Genomic DNA, 19,043 nt, shown 5'->3' with positions numbered 1-19,043 from the left:
TGACTGGAGTAGTTCATCCTGCCCTCTCTCTTATTTTTTTATAAATTGTAAAAGTTGAGAACAGTAAGACAAGAGAGTTATATGAGGTGGTTAATGCCAGAGTCTTGTGGTTATGAATAACTTCAGAAGTTTTAAAAAATTGATATAATCTATACTGAACTGCTTGTAAATTGTGTTAGTACCTCAGCAGAACTGGTTCCTGGACAGAAATATGAATGGTGGAGGAATGGAGCGAGGAAATGGTGACAGCTGACAGAATGGTAGCAAGTTTGTACTAAAACTTCACACTTACTTTCTCTTCCTGTTCTGGAGTGACAGACATGTAATGTCACATAAACACCCAGCAGCTATCAGTGCTTCTCCCTTCCTGCAGATTCTTTCTTTAGTAATTCTTTGCCCTCAAAATAAGCACCAACTGAAAAAAAGAAGAAATAAACTGAGTTTTTTTAATTTGAGAATCTAGGTGGATTCTTCAGATACACCTCAGGTATTTTGTTAAAAAAATATTATTTGGTATTTAATTAAATTGGTCTTTGGAATAATCTCCTTCATGTTACTTTCTCTTGAACTTTTTTGTTCTGTGGTGCTTTCCTCTGTCATATTCTCATTTTCCTACAAGAGTAAGAATTTTGTATTATAACAATTAAGAAAAAAATTGTACATTATTTAATTAATTTTATTTTATAAAACCAGACTGCCTGCAAGTTGCCAATACACTGTGATGTTGATATTTCCTGCTAATCTGTCTATTTCCAGGATTGGTAGATTCTCTATTGAAGTAATTTTTTTTCAGGGGTGGGGGGAGGAGGCAGGAGGGGTGATTATTTGTTGTTTTTTTTGAAATTCGCTTTTATCATGATCTCAATTTCTGAATCTATTAACTCAGTGGGATGTCCTGAGCTTATTCTGCAGAGCTGAGTGCATCATGGAAACCTGTACTGGCAGCAGAAAACCAGCAAGTGGCATTAATTGCATTGGAAGAGACTGGGAAGGGATGAGTGGAGAGGCAGCAGCTCTGGCAACTGGAAATGGGCATCCCTCAAAAACACACAAGTCATGAGTAATGGTGCAACAACAGTTTGATATTACCTGTGGATGCAACTCCTTTCTATAGCAAATTTGAAATTACCCTTCAAAAAAAAAAAAAAAAAACAAAAAAACAAACATCTGGGTAAAAATGTAGGTGTGTCAGTAGTAAGGCTTGAGGAAATTATTATTTTTTCTGTTTGCTAAGGGAATCTCTCTCTGCATATATATATTGTTCACATGATAAGACAGTGATTTTGAAAATAACTATAAACCCAAAATAAAATAATGAAGTGTGGCTATCCTGTAAACCCATACATTTCTCATCATGCCTTTTTCTGTCATAGAAGAAACTTTACAATGTTTGAAAAGGTGCCACAGAGTGGCAGTCTCTTTGTTTTTGTGTAGGAAATGTTTCTTCCTTTCTCCCTTTTATTCACAGTCTGTGTGTATGTTAAATTTTGCTTTTCTCACTTTCTGGCGCTCTTTATCTTTTGAGTTTGGATTGTATTTTTATCATCCTTTTATATCTTTCAGGTTCTAGAATCCATGCTGCCTCACTGGATTTCAAGCTGGATAGTTTTGATTCATGTATGCATAGTTTTGTCTTCTGAAGTTTTCTTTTGAGTCAAAGTTCAGTTATAACTGAAGGAATGATTTGCTTTTTTTTTTTTTTTTTTTTTTTTTAATTGATCTATAGCCCATGTTTAACTATAGGTTCTGGCTTGCCTTTAAATATTTATTTGTGACTCATTCAAGTGCTTATTTTACTAGTAACTTCATTCTACTTAACCAGGCTTTCTGTCATCAATCATGCTGCCTGTTCAGCCAGAAGAGAAAAATGCAAAGAATGATAATATTACAGTAGCACTGATGTGCATTTCCAGAGCTTTAATAGGATAAGTGTCAGCACTGATCCACTTCAACATCATCCACTGCAACAATACTGAGAAGCAGAGGAGGAAGACAGCCGAGCTGGTTGACATTTATGTATGTCTCTTATGCATGATCAAATTAGCATTTGGTCCCAACTGAAAGCAGGAGTATATAAAGGAGAGGATTATGTAAAGTGAAGATTACTACTCTAAACACAGCACTTACTAATGTAAAGCTATGAATGGAGGACTACCTTTCTGTGAGAAAGGACAGAAAGACTGATGCAGACATGAGAATTCACTGTGTAGCTTTCTAGCTGACTAACTAACCATTCAGAAAGAGAGATGGGGAGGGAAAAAAAAATCTTAAAGCATCTCAATGAAGTAACTAAATTACAACTCAACTCTGACTCTCATCTCCTTGGTTTTGCTGACTACTTTTATTTTTAAATATAGTCACTGATTTCGAGCATATCCTGAATCTACCTGCTAGGCAACTTGATTGCTGTGATCAGTGATCAATATTGAGGAACTTGAGACCAAATTCCATCTCTTCACCAGCTTCAGTGTTATGTGAATAATCTAATTTATGAATTCTGCGTAGCTCCTTTCAAGGATTGTACTGTCCACTGTAGCTCTCTTACTGCAAACAATTCTAAAAGAGTATTAAAAAGTATAATGAGGCCATGAGTAGCAAATTGTAAAGCACTGGAAATTAGGCCAGTTAGGCAATTTACAATAATTAGTAATGTGAAGGACAGAAAGCTTGAGTGTTTGATCTGGGAGTGTCAGAGGGGTGGCCTCTCAGTTTTGTTCTTTAAAGCCAAGAATGGCTGGAGATGGGGTGGGGTCCAGAAGTAAAGCAGAATAAGGCAAATGTCTGGACTCTCTCAGTGGTGGTAATGACAGATTGGTGAGTTCAGATGTTAATTCTCCTATTTATCTGAAACACCTATTTTTGAGAGGGCTAGACTGCCTGCTGAAAGTACCCAGCTCTTCAAGATAACTGGCTCAAACTACATAGATATCTTTCGGGTGGCCACAGCAGCAGTGAGTGACTTTGTGACGAATGGGAAGTTTAAACAGGGAAAAACTGGGAGAGATAACACCAGCCACAGAGTGATTCATTACAGCTGAGTGGAAAAAAGAGTTTTTTTAACCTTCTCTAATCTTTTTTAAAAACACTCTGTTAAATGTTATGCACTGGTGATCTTTTTCACAGTGTGCTTTCTGACCAGTACATTAGTTGACATAATTGGTTTGTGGTCACTCCACTGGTATGAGGGGTCTTCTCTATTGTGGGTGGGATTTTTGTGGTGTCTGTGAGAGGTAATGAAATGTAATCTGCTCAGAGGCCAGCTCAGCTCATGGTGAAGAACCTGACAGTACCTTTTTAAAACCAAAATGTTGGAACCATAGAAGCTACACAGGCAAATTTGAGAATTACACTTGGTGGTTAGGCTATGGCTGAGGAAGAAACACATTTGAAAGCTTGTAAGATGCTTTCTGAGAGGCTGACAAGCGGGCAGACACAGCAGAGCATGGTGAAGAGGAACGGGAAGACAGTGCTGATGAGCAATCTCACTTGAGTCTTTCATGGCACTAAACCAAAGAAAATATCATGATAGCACCAAGTACCAAAGTTCTGTTAAACAAGTTTGTAAAATAATTACATCAACAAGGCTTCTAATGATGCCACATTTTGAGTAATCTAACATAAATTGTTGTGGTATCAAACATACAAAGCAGTCTTTGGAAAACATGTCTGAGTGACTTGAGTTAATAATGGCATTGTTTCAGAATTTCATAATGTGAATAGACAGCTTTCCATGCTGTCATAGCTATTGCCTTTGCAAATACAACATTCTGTACAATAAAACTTGTGTACCACTTAGCATGACAAAGCTGAAGGCTTTTTTTTCTTTGTGACATTGCAGGAAAAACTACTTAATAAAACAGAAGTCAAGTCAAAAGAAATAGTTATGTGGCTGTGTTCCCAGTTGCTACACTGCTTGTTACCTTTTTAATTAAAAAACAGTTGTCATTAGGTACTTGAAAGAAAGGCAGCTGCATGCTGGACTGCAGATAAATCCAGAAATGTTACACATACCCTGCTGCAGATTTGCTGCAGGGCAACAGACATTTCTTCACCTGTGAAATTAATGTGCTGTGGGATCTTGTGCTAGCTTTCATCATCATCAGTGGATCAGGCTGTTAGCACTACTTCTGCATTACTTCCAGCAGAGTTTATATTGATGGAAATGAAATGTTTTAAAATACAGCTGTGAACTTCTAATTTCCATCAATATTACCAAACTGCTCACATTTTTCTTAGACAAACTGCGAGGACCTCTTGCCTTTTCCAGTCTCAGAGTATCAATATTATAACAAATAGCCTCGAAAATTCTGACATCTCTGGTGATCACCACAGCCTGTTGGTTCAATGCACAGCCACCTGGGTCTGATGCAAATCCTCTCTTGCTTGGCACGTGGACATTATATCAATCCAAAGCAAGAAGTTCACCTAGAGAATGTGCTTTTGGAGGTGGTTGTTCATTTGTAGTTCATGGTCTGGCAACATAATCTGCCCCACATTAGGATGTCCAAGAATGCAGCAATGCCATTCATCCTGACCTCTGTCACTTCTTTCCCTGCAATAAGAAAATAATCAATCATCACTGCCACAAGTAGGTCCATAGCTGCAAGCTGCTCCATGTGAAAACATGAAGGTAAAGTCAAAGACTGACAAGGCTACTGTATGAAACTCTGACATTTCAGTTCCCACTGAGAATTTAATGGTAGATGTTTCTCTGTAGCTCTCAGAAAATTCTGAAGTAATTCTTTTTTGGTGATGAAAATTGAGATTTTGTTCTTGCCAGCAAACTGTATCAAAGTTTGAGTGATTTAAGTTGTTAATATTTGTGCCATTTAGTCTCTGCTGGCACCAGCACTGTTACCATGCAGACCTGCTGATCACTTCCTTCCTGATGCGGAGGGCATGAGGTCCAATACACCCAGCTTGCACCTGTGTTTTAGACATAGAGAAAAACAGACTTGCAAAATGTCTGCCTTCCCTGAACATTCAGTGGGAGTGGTTGGTGTATTAGCACATCATGGGTAAATATTCTCCAAACTCAGCACAAGCACCAGGCAAGTGATTTACTGGCATCTCTTGTCTTATTTCTTTCCAGATATGTGTATCATTTCTGAGACACAGCACCTTCATATGTTGAGAATTTCTGATGGGTCCTGGCATTTTGATGGATGGGAAGAGGAAGTCTAAGCATCAGACAGGAAAAACTAAGCACATCAGAATCGGGGATGGATCATTCCTTGTCCTTCTTCCCATTGTTGGAACAGAGCCATCATGCAGCTGGAACTGCTTGGGCTTTGGTTCATACTGAGCCAGCCTGGAGCTGTGCAAGGCAGAGCACTGTGATAGCAGTACTGCACACATCCATACCTAATAGAGTTAGTCTTCCTCAATATCATTTGGAAACAAGCTACTCTCCTAATGCTGTTACACAACACAAGGGAGTTTGGCAAGAGAAGAGGAGAGTCCTCTACAGCTCTGATGGATGGGGATAAGTGAAATTAATCCAATAAAGAAGTCTGCACTGTTAATTCCTTTAACAGTCCTGAAAATTATTTTTCTGTGCATTTTCATGGTGCCCACTGGTTTATCTGAGGACATGTAGTAGCATAGCCCCTTTAAGAGCAATAAATCAGAGTGGAAGGATGTTCTCATGGTATTGTGGTGTGGCACACTTACACTTCAGTTTGGAGGTTAATGAGTTCTTTTCTCTGAAAGCTAATACAGATTTCAGAGGCATTCTCCAAAGCAGCTAACGTGGTGGTTTAATGATTGCCAAACTGGGTGCTTGCGCCATTGTCAGGTCTATTTGAGATATTCTGCCAGTGCCTCTTCTAAATCTTTGCAGAAAGGGTTTCTCAGGCTCCCACAGGGATTAAGAGTACATTTCAACTTCTTGAAGTCTGACCATATTTTTTTATATGCATTCACATATTTTTCTGACTGGCTAGAATCCATCTCATTTATTACTCTGAAAGTGGGTTTTGTTGGTTCTGCTAGCTGCTTATACACCCATATTCCCACTGCCTTCCCTCCCAGGAACACGTGCCCAGCTATGTTCCACTGGCCAGCTGGCAGCACCTTGTGAAATGCTCCTACTGCAAGGATATTGCTCACCAGACAACAAAGGCAGGGGCTTACCCTTAGCAGGAAGGAAGTGGGGATATTTTATTCTGGTTTTACAGGAGGAGCCGATGATCCAAAACTTGCTGGATTGCAGCTGTGTGTAGATTTTATAGGTGGGAAGCCCTGTGGACTCTTTTCTAACTTAAAAACTCAGGAAGACATGCCAAGCTCTAGCTTACCTAGCTGTGTGCCAGGAGAGTGTTTCTGAAGTCCAGAGCTCATGGCTTTACAGCCTGATGACTGGCACAACCAGTACCTATTAGGTGCTTGAATCAGGCCACCTCCTTACTCCTCCCTGGCTCCTCAAGTTGCTCCTGCACCACAATTTCCCCAGGCAGAGGTATCCCAGGCTGTGCTCCATGTCTGGATTACAGTGATGCTGCTGGGGTGGAAGTGCCTCCATGCCACCTCAGCTGTAGCCTCATCTGATGGCAACTGCTCAGGAAAACGCCAGCCCATGGAGACTGTTCAGTGTCTGTTACCTGCTGGCAGAAAACCTGGGATGCTTTGATCAGATCCCTGCTGGCTCATGCAGTGTGGGTGTGCAGGAACAAAGGTGAGCTGACAGCTTTTTCCCAGGAGCAATTTCATGAGGAGCTCTCCACTGCAGAAGTAGGTGTAGAGGATGTATTGCTTTCTTATTAGATTATTATTCTGTCTGATCAGACAAGATCTGATTAAAAAGATTTTATTCCATCCAATAATGAGAGGAGAGCATTCCTTTTTAATTGAATTCCTTTTCAAGCTCTGTGAGTGCTAGTAGGAGAAAAATTCTAGAAGAAAACTAATGGAATTTGTTATCCTTATACTTAAAAATAGAGATATTCTGATTTCAGAGGTGATTTCAGAGGGCAATTCCATTCCTGCGAGGCCAATCCATGGTTTTGGTCTACGAAGACTCTCCTAAAAATGTCTTTAATGTGTCCCTTGCATTTCATCTTTCAGCCACCTCTATTTGTCAGATAGCAATTGTGGTCTATTTTTGATCCCTCAAATTTTGTTAGCATACTTCAGAGACACATTTTAAGCAGCTTCTTTTCTTTTTTTGTCTTTTTATCTATTTCTGTCTTGCTCTCTCTTAATTTCTTTGTCATTTTAAATAATAAACAAGTAGATAGCTATGAGTTACACTATTCCTTCCTTTTCCATTCTCCCTTGCATTGTTTTATCTTGAATTTTAATGGCCTAGCTTTTACAATTGAACTGTTTCTCTTTTGTAAAACCTAAGATTTTGTTGGTTTTGTTGTCTCAGTTTTGCAGACTTCTAATAGTTCCTTCCTCTATGTGATTCTAATCTTGCTCTAATGCTTCACATGCAGATACTGCTGTTATTTTGTAAATTATTCTCATATTTATTGCTCCTGTCAGAGGAATCCACCATCAAGGCTGTTCAGGTATTTCTACCAAGAGCCCCTGCTTTGGCACAAAGATTATCTTGAGTAAGAGGGCTATGTCCATTCCATGTGTACAATATGATCTTAGAGCAAAGCTTTAGAGTTTAGACAGTTGAATGGTAGGAACCTTCTTAAACTGCAGATGGCACATCTGTGGGCAGACACCAGGTTGAGTAAGAGTTTTTGTTAACCAAGTAAGCTTTAAAGCCGTATAAATCTGAAAAGTGATTGTAATCACACTGTAACTTTGGCGTAAGGCAATGGCTCTCAAACTTTGCACTCTCCAGCTTCCTCCTGCCAGAACTTGGTTGGCAACAAATCAAATAAGTCAAGCATTAGGGTAATCAGTAACAGACTAGCTCAGGTCTAGAAACCAGGAAAAATCACACTGAACTTTCTGGTGCTCAGTAAGTTAGGTTTCCCACCTTACTGAGAAACAAAAAGTATTTCACCAAACAGATGAGAAGGTAAGGAAAACAGACAATGAGAAGACGAACAATGTGCCATATGATACCAAACCACTCATCTTTAAAGGGGGTAATAGCTACTTACAAAGGGCTCCTTGTTCAGGTATTCTGAAGAACCACAGGCTAAATCCATGTTTTCAGCTGGGATAGACTTAATTTTCTTCTTAGTAGCTATCGCAGTGCTGTGTTTTGAATTTAGGATGAAAATAATGATGATAACACACTGCTGTTTTGGGTGCTGCTGAGTAGTGCTTGTCCTAAGTCAAGGACTGCTCAGTGTCTCATTCTCTGCCAGGTGCACAAGGAGCTGTGAGGGAGCATGGCCAGGACAGCTGGCCTGAAGTGGCCAAAGGGACATTCCACAGCATAGACTGCCATACTCAGTAAGTACATAAACTGGAGACTGTTGGCTGGAAGCCCTCTGATTGCTGCTGGGGGACAGGCTGGGCACTGATCAGCAGGTGGTGAGCAATTGGATTGTGCATCATTTGCTTCTCTTGGGTTTTATCTCTCTCTCTCCCTCCTTTTCATCACAATTATTATTTTTATAATACTATTTAGTATTATTAGTAACATTATTATATTTACTTTACTTTAATTATTAAACTGTGTTTATCCCAGCCCACAAGTTTTGCCTTTTTTCTAATTCACCTCCCTATCCCACAGGGAGAGAAGGAGAGGAAGGTGAATGAGCAGCTCTGTGGTACTTGGTTGCCAGCTGGGGCTAAACTACACACACACACATGGTAAGTCATTAGATGTGATCATCTGTTATAAAGCAAAAAGTGGAACATGGGTTGCATAGATATATTTTGTTCATCAGCCTAAAATTTTAAAAGGTTTTCACTAATCCAGTAGAAACTTTTGCTGATGTTACTCTTCTCAGAGAGTTAGCGGGTGAAATGTCAGGGGAAGGGGGAAATTTGAGATGAAAAACTCTGGTAGTTTTCATGTGCCATTTGTCTGAAAATTTATTTCTCCTTTGAAAGGTTCTGTGGGCTAGGGGGAAATAAAAACAGATAGGAATGTTTTTAGTGTGGCTGTAGAAAGTAGCAGTAGAGCTCAAGCAGGGAAGTTCCTGGTGGCTTATGTTGCACAGCCTCGTTTATGGGACAGGCACCACCAGCCTGTGCCCTGACATTTCGTGCTTTCACAGCACAGTCAAAAGACACTGAAAGAGACACCAAGAGCAGGAGATGAGTCTGAGTCATCTTGATGTTCCTCATTGTGGAAAAGCCTCTTTCTGAGTTTGTTTCTTCATTTGCTCTGTCCAGGATACACAAGCAGTCACTCACTTAGGTTAAGTTTTGGAAAAGGGGCTGGAATGATAATGCAAATGGAAAAACAAAATGTGGAGCTTGTGAAAATTCCCCCTCCAGCTTTTATCCAGTAGGAAGACTTTTCTCCTGCCGGTTTCCATTTTGCAACATTTCAGAGGGGGTTTCCGCAGATAGAGGACATGAAAGTGAGAGAGGAAGAATTGCTGCAGGAAGTGGACTTAGTAAAAATATGTCTGAAGCATTTTTTATCACATCTTCGGGTAAATTGTTGTGGTGGGTAAGAATACATCCCTGGGTTTGAGACTTCTGCCAAGCAGAGTATGAAAATAAGGTAGCATGTATTTTATGCTATTTTTTAATATCATAGAAAGGTTCTACCTTTTCATAGTAGGTTTTTTTTGGTTGTTTTTTTGTTTGTTTGTGGTTTTTTGTTTGTTTTTTGGTTTTTGGTTTTTTGTTGCTCAATAGATTGATGCAATTTATTTTCATGGAGTTTTAGAACTTACAAGGTGTTCTATGCAGCAGTATGCAGTGCCTTAGAAAGCACAGAACAGTCTTTCCAAATATTTGTGAGAATTCATGAATGAAAGAATCGTCATGCAAGTCAATGTCTTCCAGTCTATCTCCTGCAGCCTTCCTTCCTCTGACACATTCATTATCTCTGTCCTTGCCTGCCAGGACATAAAAGCAGACAGTTGTTGCTAGCACTACTCTTTTGCTGGCATTGAGGCACTGGGAACCCCCATCACATCTTTCCTTGTCAGAAAGAAAATTACTTCCTCTGGAGGCCAGATTTCCCCTCTTCTGCTGTGTGCAAATCTGGTGGTGTGTTTCTTCGTGTACCTCGGTGCTTCTGTATGGTTTTCCATAAATGATTGTTTACAACTCCTTGAAACAAGAGAGCTCCTGCAGGCAGGGATGCCATCTCAGTCCCAAGAGAGTCAGAAGCTGCGACTCTTTCATCAAGTGTAAGATCAGCATCCTCTTCCTGAGCAATGGCTCTTGTCTCTGATTGTCAGTCTAATCAGAAAATCATTAGCTGATGAACAAGATGTTTCTGTACAATTTCTGTGACTCACTTTGTGTGACAACACATGGTCTTGACTTATCATGGATTTAGTATATGGCTCCTCACTGACAGCTCAAAACAGTGTAATAAAGAAAGCATGAAGAAATTGTAGGGGTTTTTTAATGGTATTTTGTAGCTTTGATATTTTTAAAGGTATTTTTTTCATGATTTCTCAGGCTTTAGTTTTGTCTGGTATTAATTCTCTGTGCAATAATCATTGCAAAAAGTGCTGCCCTTCTGTAGCTTTTCTGCAACGTTTTTGCCCATGTGCTTATGGTAAAGCAATTTTCAATTTCTTTCATAATTTTAACCCACATGTAGTTCTGCTCTGTATGCCAGATAGCTGCTCTGTGGCTCATGGTGGCACTCAAAGCTCCAAATTGGAATGCATGTCATAAAAGTCAAAGACTGTAGTGTGTTTTTATGCTCAGGGTTGACACAGAAAAAAAAAAGACATAGTTATGACAGTATGTGTTAGTGTTAAGAGTGTCATTGCTTGAGTGAAGAAGAAGAGAATAAAGGGAGTAGGAGTGTGCCTTTGTTTCCTCCTAATGCATCTGTTCCTTCTGCTTGTTTGCAGAGAGGGGTGCAACACCATCAATATGGCCTTTCTCTGTGAGCAGGCACAAAGAGCAGAAGAATCAAAAGGAAGGCATGAATTCAGACCAGAGATGTCTCTTGTGCATCACCCTCTGCACTGTTGAGAAGGATGCGCTTGAGTTAGGTGGGAACAGGCCATCCTTAGCCGCGGTGTAGTGTGACAGCAGTGAGCACACTCATTTGTGTGGTGAGAAACACCTATAGCTTTCCATCCAACTAACTCAGGGATACAAATGGGATTTTGGTTTTGGTCTGCTTGCCTGCTCTGTTCATGCAGAACTCCATGCAGAGAATAACAACAGAAGATATGCTCAGCAGTGTGATATTCTTTGCTCCAGAATGTCGGAGGATTTTCCCAGTCTTTGTTGAATAACATTAAAAATGAATGGGGTGACTAAATGGCTTACAATTTTACATGATCCTTTGATGCAGAAGCAATTATTAATGTCTATAATTATCTCCAGGATTACTTAGGTCCTGCAAATGGCACTCAAATCAACGTTTTTAACTGTTTTCCAGGGTACGTCATCATAGAATTCATAGTAAGGAATAGTAACCTACAATCTGAGCTCAATGTTATTGTCCTTTCAGAATTTATTTCTCAGACCTTCCTTCTGAAGAGTGATAGTTTTTTTATTTTAACCTGTTTTTAAAGTGCATTAAAAGATCTCATCAAGGCACTAGACATTGAATAGAGCTTCTCTCTGTCACTTTAATGTGAGTCTTTGATGTAACAACACTGAGTTCAATGCTTAATCCATTATCCTCTGAATTAGAGGACCATAGTGAGATCTTACACGTCTGCTCTCCCATTGTCTTTTCTTCCCACAGCCTACCCACTGTGGGGCAGAGTGGGAAAGAGAGGAAGCCTTGGTGCTGTGCAAGTTCACTCCATGGCACCCAGAGCTGGTGCTGGTGCATGCAGCCCCCTGTCACCCAGGCAGGGCAAGCAGAGCAGGCCCAGTGCCAGCCAGCAGCCAGTGGCAACCGCACAGCTGTGATGGGCACACAGCTTCAGCATCACACCAGGAAGCCAAGTCAGTGGGCCAGGGTTATTTCAGCAAGGTAAAAATGTCAGGCAATACACAGGCAAGGCCATCAAGACATGATTGGTTGAATGGCTGAGAATATGTATGTAATTTTCCTTTTTCTTTCCTATACTTGGACACCATTATTAGATAGACACAGATAGACCAGCAGACTCACAAGCAAGGTCAGAGAACTCTGATCTTCACCAGGCAGGTCACCTTGGGAGCATTGGTCAGTGAGAATAGGGCAGTGACACAGGACATTTCTTCAAGGAACAAATTTTTTATTTAGCCCCAGGAGTGTAGTAAGGGAGAAACAGTGTGCTTGTTGCACCACCTGCAACTTTGCCAGTTTTTCTAAAGGCTTTGTTAGATCCAACTTTAAAATCTCTCCCTTTCTGCTTCATCTCTGGGATACTAAACTTTAGGTCTACCTGCTGCCTTTGAAAATCATGGGCTGATCAAACTATTTTTTGAATAGGAGTGGGCATGGTAACTCCAGAGGAAGCCATCAGACCAGGATTTTCAGATTTCAGGACTTGCTGCTGGACCCTGGAAACCTTACACTTTTTAAAAGAGGCAGAAATGAACCTGAAACCATAGGAGTTTTCAACAAAGTTTTTTTATGGAAATGTCAAGGCAAAAATGCTTATTCAGAATTGACAGATTAGGCGTAGGTTTTTTCGTTCAAAGAAATGTCATGAATCTGAGGTATTAGTAGCATTACTTTGTAAGTGTACTTTATTATCCTCCCAAGTCAAGCTTTAATCTGTTTGAATCCAGGGATTATAGCACTTTCTGTAGCCAAGGTTGCCAGACAAAAAATCATGGGAACTTATAGGGCTGTGAAGGAGGAAGTGTAGCCTTGTGTAACTCCTAGGAGTCTGGGGTGGGAGAAATCTGGCCTCAAGCTGCTGGGATGCAGCAAAAGACTGTGGGGTCTGCAACAGAGGGGTTAGAGACCTTCTGCAGTGAGCAGAGCAGGAAGAATGAATCATTAAAAAGAACTTTGAAATCATGAAGATAAAACAGAGATTCCCAAAACAGATGTGATTCCCACAGAATATAATCTGTCTAATGGAGAAAAGATGTACTTCAGAACAAGTTTGTATACACATACACAAGCATATGCAGAACTGATAAAGTAAGTTTTTAAGTTCAGTAAGTTGGGTCTGGTTTTGTTTTTTATGTACATAAATGGAAAAAGATGGCATTCGATAAAATCAACAGACAACTGAAAGTGACCAGACATCAAAGGCTTTTGAAGGCTAATAAAGTATTTCCATGTCCTGGAGAGGGTCTGATCTTGCCCCTCAACTGAATTCCAGATCCAGTTATGGAAGAACAGCAACTTTTTTGGCTACAATGGTCCTAAGAGATAACAGATCCAGTCCTGATGGGAGAGTGACATAAAGCAGAAGTTTTGAATCCTGTTCTGCTCTCATTCACTCTAAATAATTATCACAATTCAGAGCTCCTTGTGGATTTGGAATGACACAAGTAAGGATGAAGCTGTGTTAATGATTAGCTTTCACATAATTTAATTTTGTATAAATTATACAAAGGGAGGTTGCACCAGATGACCCACTGTGTTCTCTTCCAATCGGAAGTATTCCAATCTGTGAATACTTCTCATTCGAGTAAAGTTTATGTCCTTCGATCTAAAACCACTAGTACAAATATCCTGTAAAAAATTTTTTTCCCCAGCTCTTCCCTTCAGTATCACAATTTTCAGAAGTTAGACCTTCAGAGGAGAGTACTTATGGGCCACAATGGATTGTGGTTATTGAGACACTTTGAGGAAAAAATTACAAAGGAATGGATACTTGTGCTGTAATTGCTAGAGAAAGACAGCTAAGGAAAATCTTAATGGAGCTTCAGGCCATGACTCCTAGGTCAAGACTAGAGTGAGACTCAAGTGTGTCTGCTTTCTAGAGAGAAGATAAAAAGAGTAGCTTGTGAAAGTGTAATCTTACTGGCCTGCAAAAGCCAAACAATGCTGCAGACGAATAGAGGCACGGCATGAACTCACCAGTCTTCCTAGCTCAGGAAAATCCCATCACAGTTTTACTTCTCTCAAAAGCCGATATTGACACACTGCAGCTGGACTTCCTGGTAGCTCACAGTTCAATGTGCTATTCCTGCTATGAAGCACAACATATCCAGGCAGCACATTGTTGTTAAAGCTAAAAAAACCTCATTGTATAGGAGCAGTTTATGGTCTTTATCAAGGTCGTAGTTTTGGATGTAATACACTCTGAATACATGATGAGGCATAAAGCAGACTAAAGTTACCAAGATGAAGAAGAAACTCTTTGCCTGAGCCCTGAATTCCACGTGAGAGTTGACATCAGGCCAGTATTTCACGGCCACTCTGTAGATGGCAGTCAGCTGGATGGCGGTGAGCACGGCGCACACTGCCACCAGCACCCCAACCAGGCAGTAGTTGGTGATCACCATGTGCGCCTCCCGCAGCTCCCTGTGGAACTGGAAGCACTCGCGGGGCCGGTGCGTCGTGGAGGCGCCGTAGTAGGAGAGCAGGACGGGCGTGACCACCAGCGCTCCCAGCAGCCAGCCTGCCGCCACCCAGGCCGCCGTGTAGCACTTGCGCAGCTCCAGGCGCAGCAGGCGCGCCATGATGATGGCCGCGTACAGGGCGAAGGTGGCGTACATGTGCAGGTAGATGATGGCGCTGGCCAGCCGGCAGGCGAACGGCCCGAACCTCCACTCCCCCAGAATGTAGTAGCTGAGGCGGAAGGGGATGCTGAGGAGCATGAAGCTGTGCAGCACCAGCAGGCTGATGATCATGAGGGTCATCACGGATTGGGATCTCCTGCGGAACAGCTGCTGGGACATCATGATGACCCCGAGGGTGCCGCCAGCCAGGTTGATGATGTACAGCACCATCAGAACAGCGTGGGGTTTCTCTGAGGAGTGCAGCACGGTGTCATTGGAGGAATGGTTCTGTTGGGTTATGCAGCTGTTAAGCATCCTCATAAGCTCCTCTTTCGAAGGTTACTGAAAAGAAAAAATAGGAGCAAAACATTTTTCTTTGTTATTTCCTTTATTGTTAACTGGAATATCACAGATTCCTAAAGAGACACTACTGAATTGCATCTGAAATTATGTTATCCCACATAGTTTACAGCCTTATAACTTTTATGAACCTTTGCATGACAGCAATAACCCATGCCTCTCAGGATTTAAACTACATTTTACATAATTATGAATGAGATTTACTAAACTGCATTCTAGGATTTTTTAAAAAAATATTTGCCTCTAGATTCAGTCATTTGTAATAACGAAGACACTGTTTGTTTGTAAATTGTGCAAGTTTTATCTGCACTCATGAAGCTTAAACTGAAGGTGGGAAAATACTGAAATACGAAGATGTCGTACCTATCATGTGTGGATAATCTGTGATGACACCTGATCCATCTTTTTAGCATCTTGCTGGATGGGTACAAAATGCACATAAATAGCAAAGGTTTGTTTCTAGACACACGGAGCAAATTGAAAATAAAGGTTTGTAGATGAAAATTCAATTTCTTCTTCCTTCATCTGCAAGTATTTTTTGCTACAGAATTTTACCTGAGATACTCTGCTATGAAAAGTGATGAAAAGGTGAAAATTAATTTGGGAATGGTGTTCTGAAGGATGTAATTCTTTTGGCACTTTTTGAACATAGCCACACACAGCTGTGTTCTTATTTAGACAACTCAGAATGTGGACTTGTATACAGATTTCTGTACAAATATACAGGGATAGCTCATGGGGTAGATAAATAGTTTGCTAATGAAATTCATCCTTACCTTACATAGAGTTTTGAAGGAACAAAGTAAGAGCTAAAAAATTATTTCTTAAAAAACGTAGCGTCTTCTCTGTCTGATTCCTTTGAAGTTTCAAATCAGTAGACTTGTTTTAATCAGCAGTTCTTAATTCTTTGCACTTATCTTTAAAGTGATAGACTGCAACTGCAAAACATTTTCAGAGAAACTTCTTATTTATGAAGCATCAGGCAAAACATCTTTAGAAAGCCAAGATTGATATAAACCTTTCTGTTCACCTGTTTTTAAAATTCATGACCTTAATGTATTTAAGTGCTTAAAATTGTTTTCCCACCTAATATTCCCAAGACAAGCACAGGAAATTTCCCAGAAACTTTGCTACACGAAAACTTTTATAAAGCAACTCATTTTCCAAAGTATATTGTTAATATTTCAAATTGGCTTTGAAAGTGTACAAGTTTTAGTTGCTCTAGACAGCATAATTACAGTTTAATTACAGCACTTTATATCACTTTGAAATAGATTATGATTGTTTTTTTGCTATTTATAGCAATAAAATATTTGCATTTTACCTTATAATCTCTTCTTTTTGTGGCTCCACCCTGAAATGTGTCATTTCATGAAGCTGTAGCATATGGCATACATAAGCAGAGTGAAAAAGAAAGCCTTTGACCTGTTTGACCGAGAAGGACTGAGAGTTTTCTCAGCCCACACACAGGAAGGAACAAGCCTTCCTTTTGCTCCTCTGTGATAGCAATCTCATATGAGCAACGTCTAATGCTCTTTTCATCGTGCAGGGAGAACCACAGAGAAGTTGCTGATCTCTCAGAGAACATCATTGTGCTGGGACTTGTAGAACAGATCAAGTCAGGACTTCCTCCAACCACAATTTGTTTATTCTTAAAGTTCAGGCAGGCAGTGATTCTCTGAGCCATACAGCTACCACAAGGTACCAGGTTTTGCTGCTAAAAAAGTGAGAAGTGCCACGGATGAAGGAAAGAAATGTGCACCTGAGCAAATGATTTTTGCCTTACACATCCACTTTCCCCCTGCTTTATGTTTAATAACTAAGATAAATGTTCCAGAATAACAAAGTGTTTAGCAGAGTTAACAGGGCATTTCACTCTAACATGTTATTAGACCATCAAGAATTCAGAGGTGATTTCTCACTGTTTAAATATTATACATAAAACAAGCTGTAGGCATGTATGAAAAGCAACTTAAAAGTTCCTGCTCTTAAAAAAAAGACATAGATAAGACAGTGGGCCTTGAAAATTATTCTTGAACCAAAGGCATGAATGCAGACCCCAAAACATATTGCTAGTACATGGCAGCTCACTAAAAAGAAGAAGACTTTGAGTCACATCTCTTGTAGAGATATTTAAAAGCATATTCTTGACCAAAAATTAAACAGGAAAATGTTAGTCTGTGACAGTGCTCACAAGGGTCTTAGGATGAGGGAAGAAATGAGGATCTGACTCCATGTTTCAGAAGGCTTGATTTATTATTTTATGATATATATTATATTAAAACTATACTAAAAGAATAGAAGAAAGGATTTCATCAGAAGGCTAGCTAAGAATAGAATAGGAAGGAATGAGTAACAAAGGCTTGTGGCTCGTGCTCTCTGTCTGAGCCAGCTGACTGTGGGCCAGTCACAGATCCACCTGTTGTGCTCCACAGCAGCAGATAATCATTGCTTACATTTTGTTCCTGAGGCCTCTCAGCTTCTCAGGAGGAAAAATCCTAAGGAAAGGATTTTTCATAAAAGATATCTGTGACATTAGTGCTGTTTATTTTTCAACTAAAGTTCTAGACTTCAATTGGAATCATCCCTACTCAAACATGATAGGCAACACATAAGGTTTTGTGAGCAAACAATAACATAAAACCAATAATGCAGCAGAGTTGAACTAGATCTGCCCCTGCCATCAGTCAGCCACCTTCTGCTGTGGATGAGAGGATGGATCCCTTTGAGAGGCATGTCTCCTACTAAGAACAGTGTTAGGAAGAGCAAGATGTGAAAGAGAGCTACCAGAACTAAATAAATACAAAACCTCAAAAAAGTAAAAAAGTTGGAGAGAGAAACAGGAAGGTCTGTGAGGATGAGCAAGAATGTGGAAACAGCAGTCTGTGAGACATTCTTAGGATAAACCCTGAAAGCTTTGAAAGAGCAGTTTCCATTTCATTCAGACCAGGATTCAGAACAGCAGGGATGCCCATTTTGGATGCTGCATATACTTGTGGGCTTGGAGTAAAAGAAATGTGTGGTTGTTCTGTTAGAGCACGGATGGAGGTAATACCTGGGTGATGGTACTCACCAGCTGTGGTTCCAGCATCACCCAATCCCACATAACGACAAGCTGCTGCCTGACACTGTAGTGATGGTGGTTGGATGGCAAAATGATAGCTGGGTCTGCAGAAATGCACAGGAAGGTAGTGAACAGTCTGGATGTCAGACACTGATGGCTTCCATGTGTTGGAATGATGGTGAAACTACAGCCACAGCCTCTGGGTGAAGCAGGGAAATGGCTGCTGCCTTGTCCACAGAGCTTGAAGGAATCCGTAAACCTTGAACCACCACGTAATAAAATCAGAAGAGACGCGAAGAAATTGCATTCCTTAAGTAGCTGGTTTGTGACAGCCAGCACTCCAGACAGAGCTGAATCAGACTCTGAGATCAGGAGTTTGGTGCACTCTGTAACCTTCTTGAGTCCAGTCTGAGCTCTTTGGATGTAAAGTCAGGCCAAAACCCAGCAAAGATGTTGCACAGATGATTCTCTTGTCACCTTGGGGACAGTGCTGTTGGCTGGCACCAAAACTGCTGAAGGTCAGAAACTGAACTTCTCCACCGATGTTTTCATACCTCTCAGTCTCTTTTCCCTTGAAACATTCCTTGAAACTTGTACGTTAATGCTGTTCAGTGTGTTAACCTTGTATCTTCATGTTCTTCTGTTAAATAAATAAAAAGTAATTTAAAAATCAGGCAACTCAGCCCTGTAATCTAGGTTTGGTTTTTAGGTTAGCTTGTTACTTGAGTACAAGAGAAAATTTAGTCAGCACATAGCTTGCCTTGACCAGTGGTGAGAATAAAGATTGAAAGAGAAACGTATTTATACACAGCAGAGATCCAGGTCAAGACTAGAATAACAAAAAGATTTTAAGGAAGGAAGGGACTGGGCGTATCTGGTTCAACACTGCGGTAAACAGAAGGCAAAGAAGAAGAGAGGAGGTTTCAATTACTGAGATGGAAAAATGAAACAGAAGAAGAAGAAGTAGCAGCTTGAGAGAAGAGAA

General features: G+C 40.4%; 1 protein-coding gene across 2 annotated transcripts; it reads right to left on the bottom strand.

The window, feature by feature from the left end:
• Positions 1-12,669: 12,669 nt before the first annotated feature.
• Positions 12,670-18,685, bottom strand: LOC134429743 (probable G-protein coupled receptor 141). Of its 2 annotated transcripts, none has more exons than XM_063177049.1 (3): positions 18,068-18,685; positions 15,771-15,932; positions 12,670-14,976 (listed from the first exon to the last, which is right to left on the bottom strand). In XM_063177049.1, the coding sequence occupies exon 3, from the start codon at positions 14,953-14,955 to the stop codon at positions 14,086-14,088; it is 870 nt and encodes a 289-aa protein (XP_063033119.1). In that variant the 5' UTR covers positions 14,956-14,976; positions 15,771-15,932; positions 18,068-18,685; the 3' UTR covers positions 12,670-14,085. The 2 variants fall into 2 exon arrangements, with proteins under 2 accessions (XP_063033119.1, XP_063033129.1); XM_063177059.1 differs by lacking the exon at positions 18,068-18,685 and adding an exon at positions 16,319-16,426.
• Positions 18,686-19,043: the final 358 nt, after the last annotated feature.

This window comes from Melospiza melodia, chromosome 1 (assembly GCF_035770615.1).
Source record: "Melospiza melodia melodia isolate bMelMel2 chromosome 1, bMelMel2.pri, whole genome shotgun sequence".
Taxonomy (NCBI): domain Eukaryota; kingdom Metazoa; phylum Chordata; class Aves; order Passeriformes; family Passerellidae; genus Melospiza; species Melospiza melodia.
This window is presented reverse-complemented; position numbering and strand designations above follow the sequence as displayed.

Bases quoted from the DNA above. Each gene is read 5' to 3' on its own strand.
- LOC134429743 (XM_063177049.1), bottom strand. From the start codon at position 14,955: ATGAGGATGCTTAACAGCTGCATAACCCAACAGAACCATTCCTCCAAT.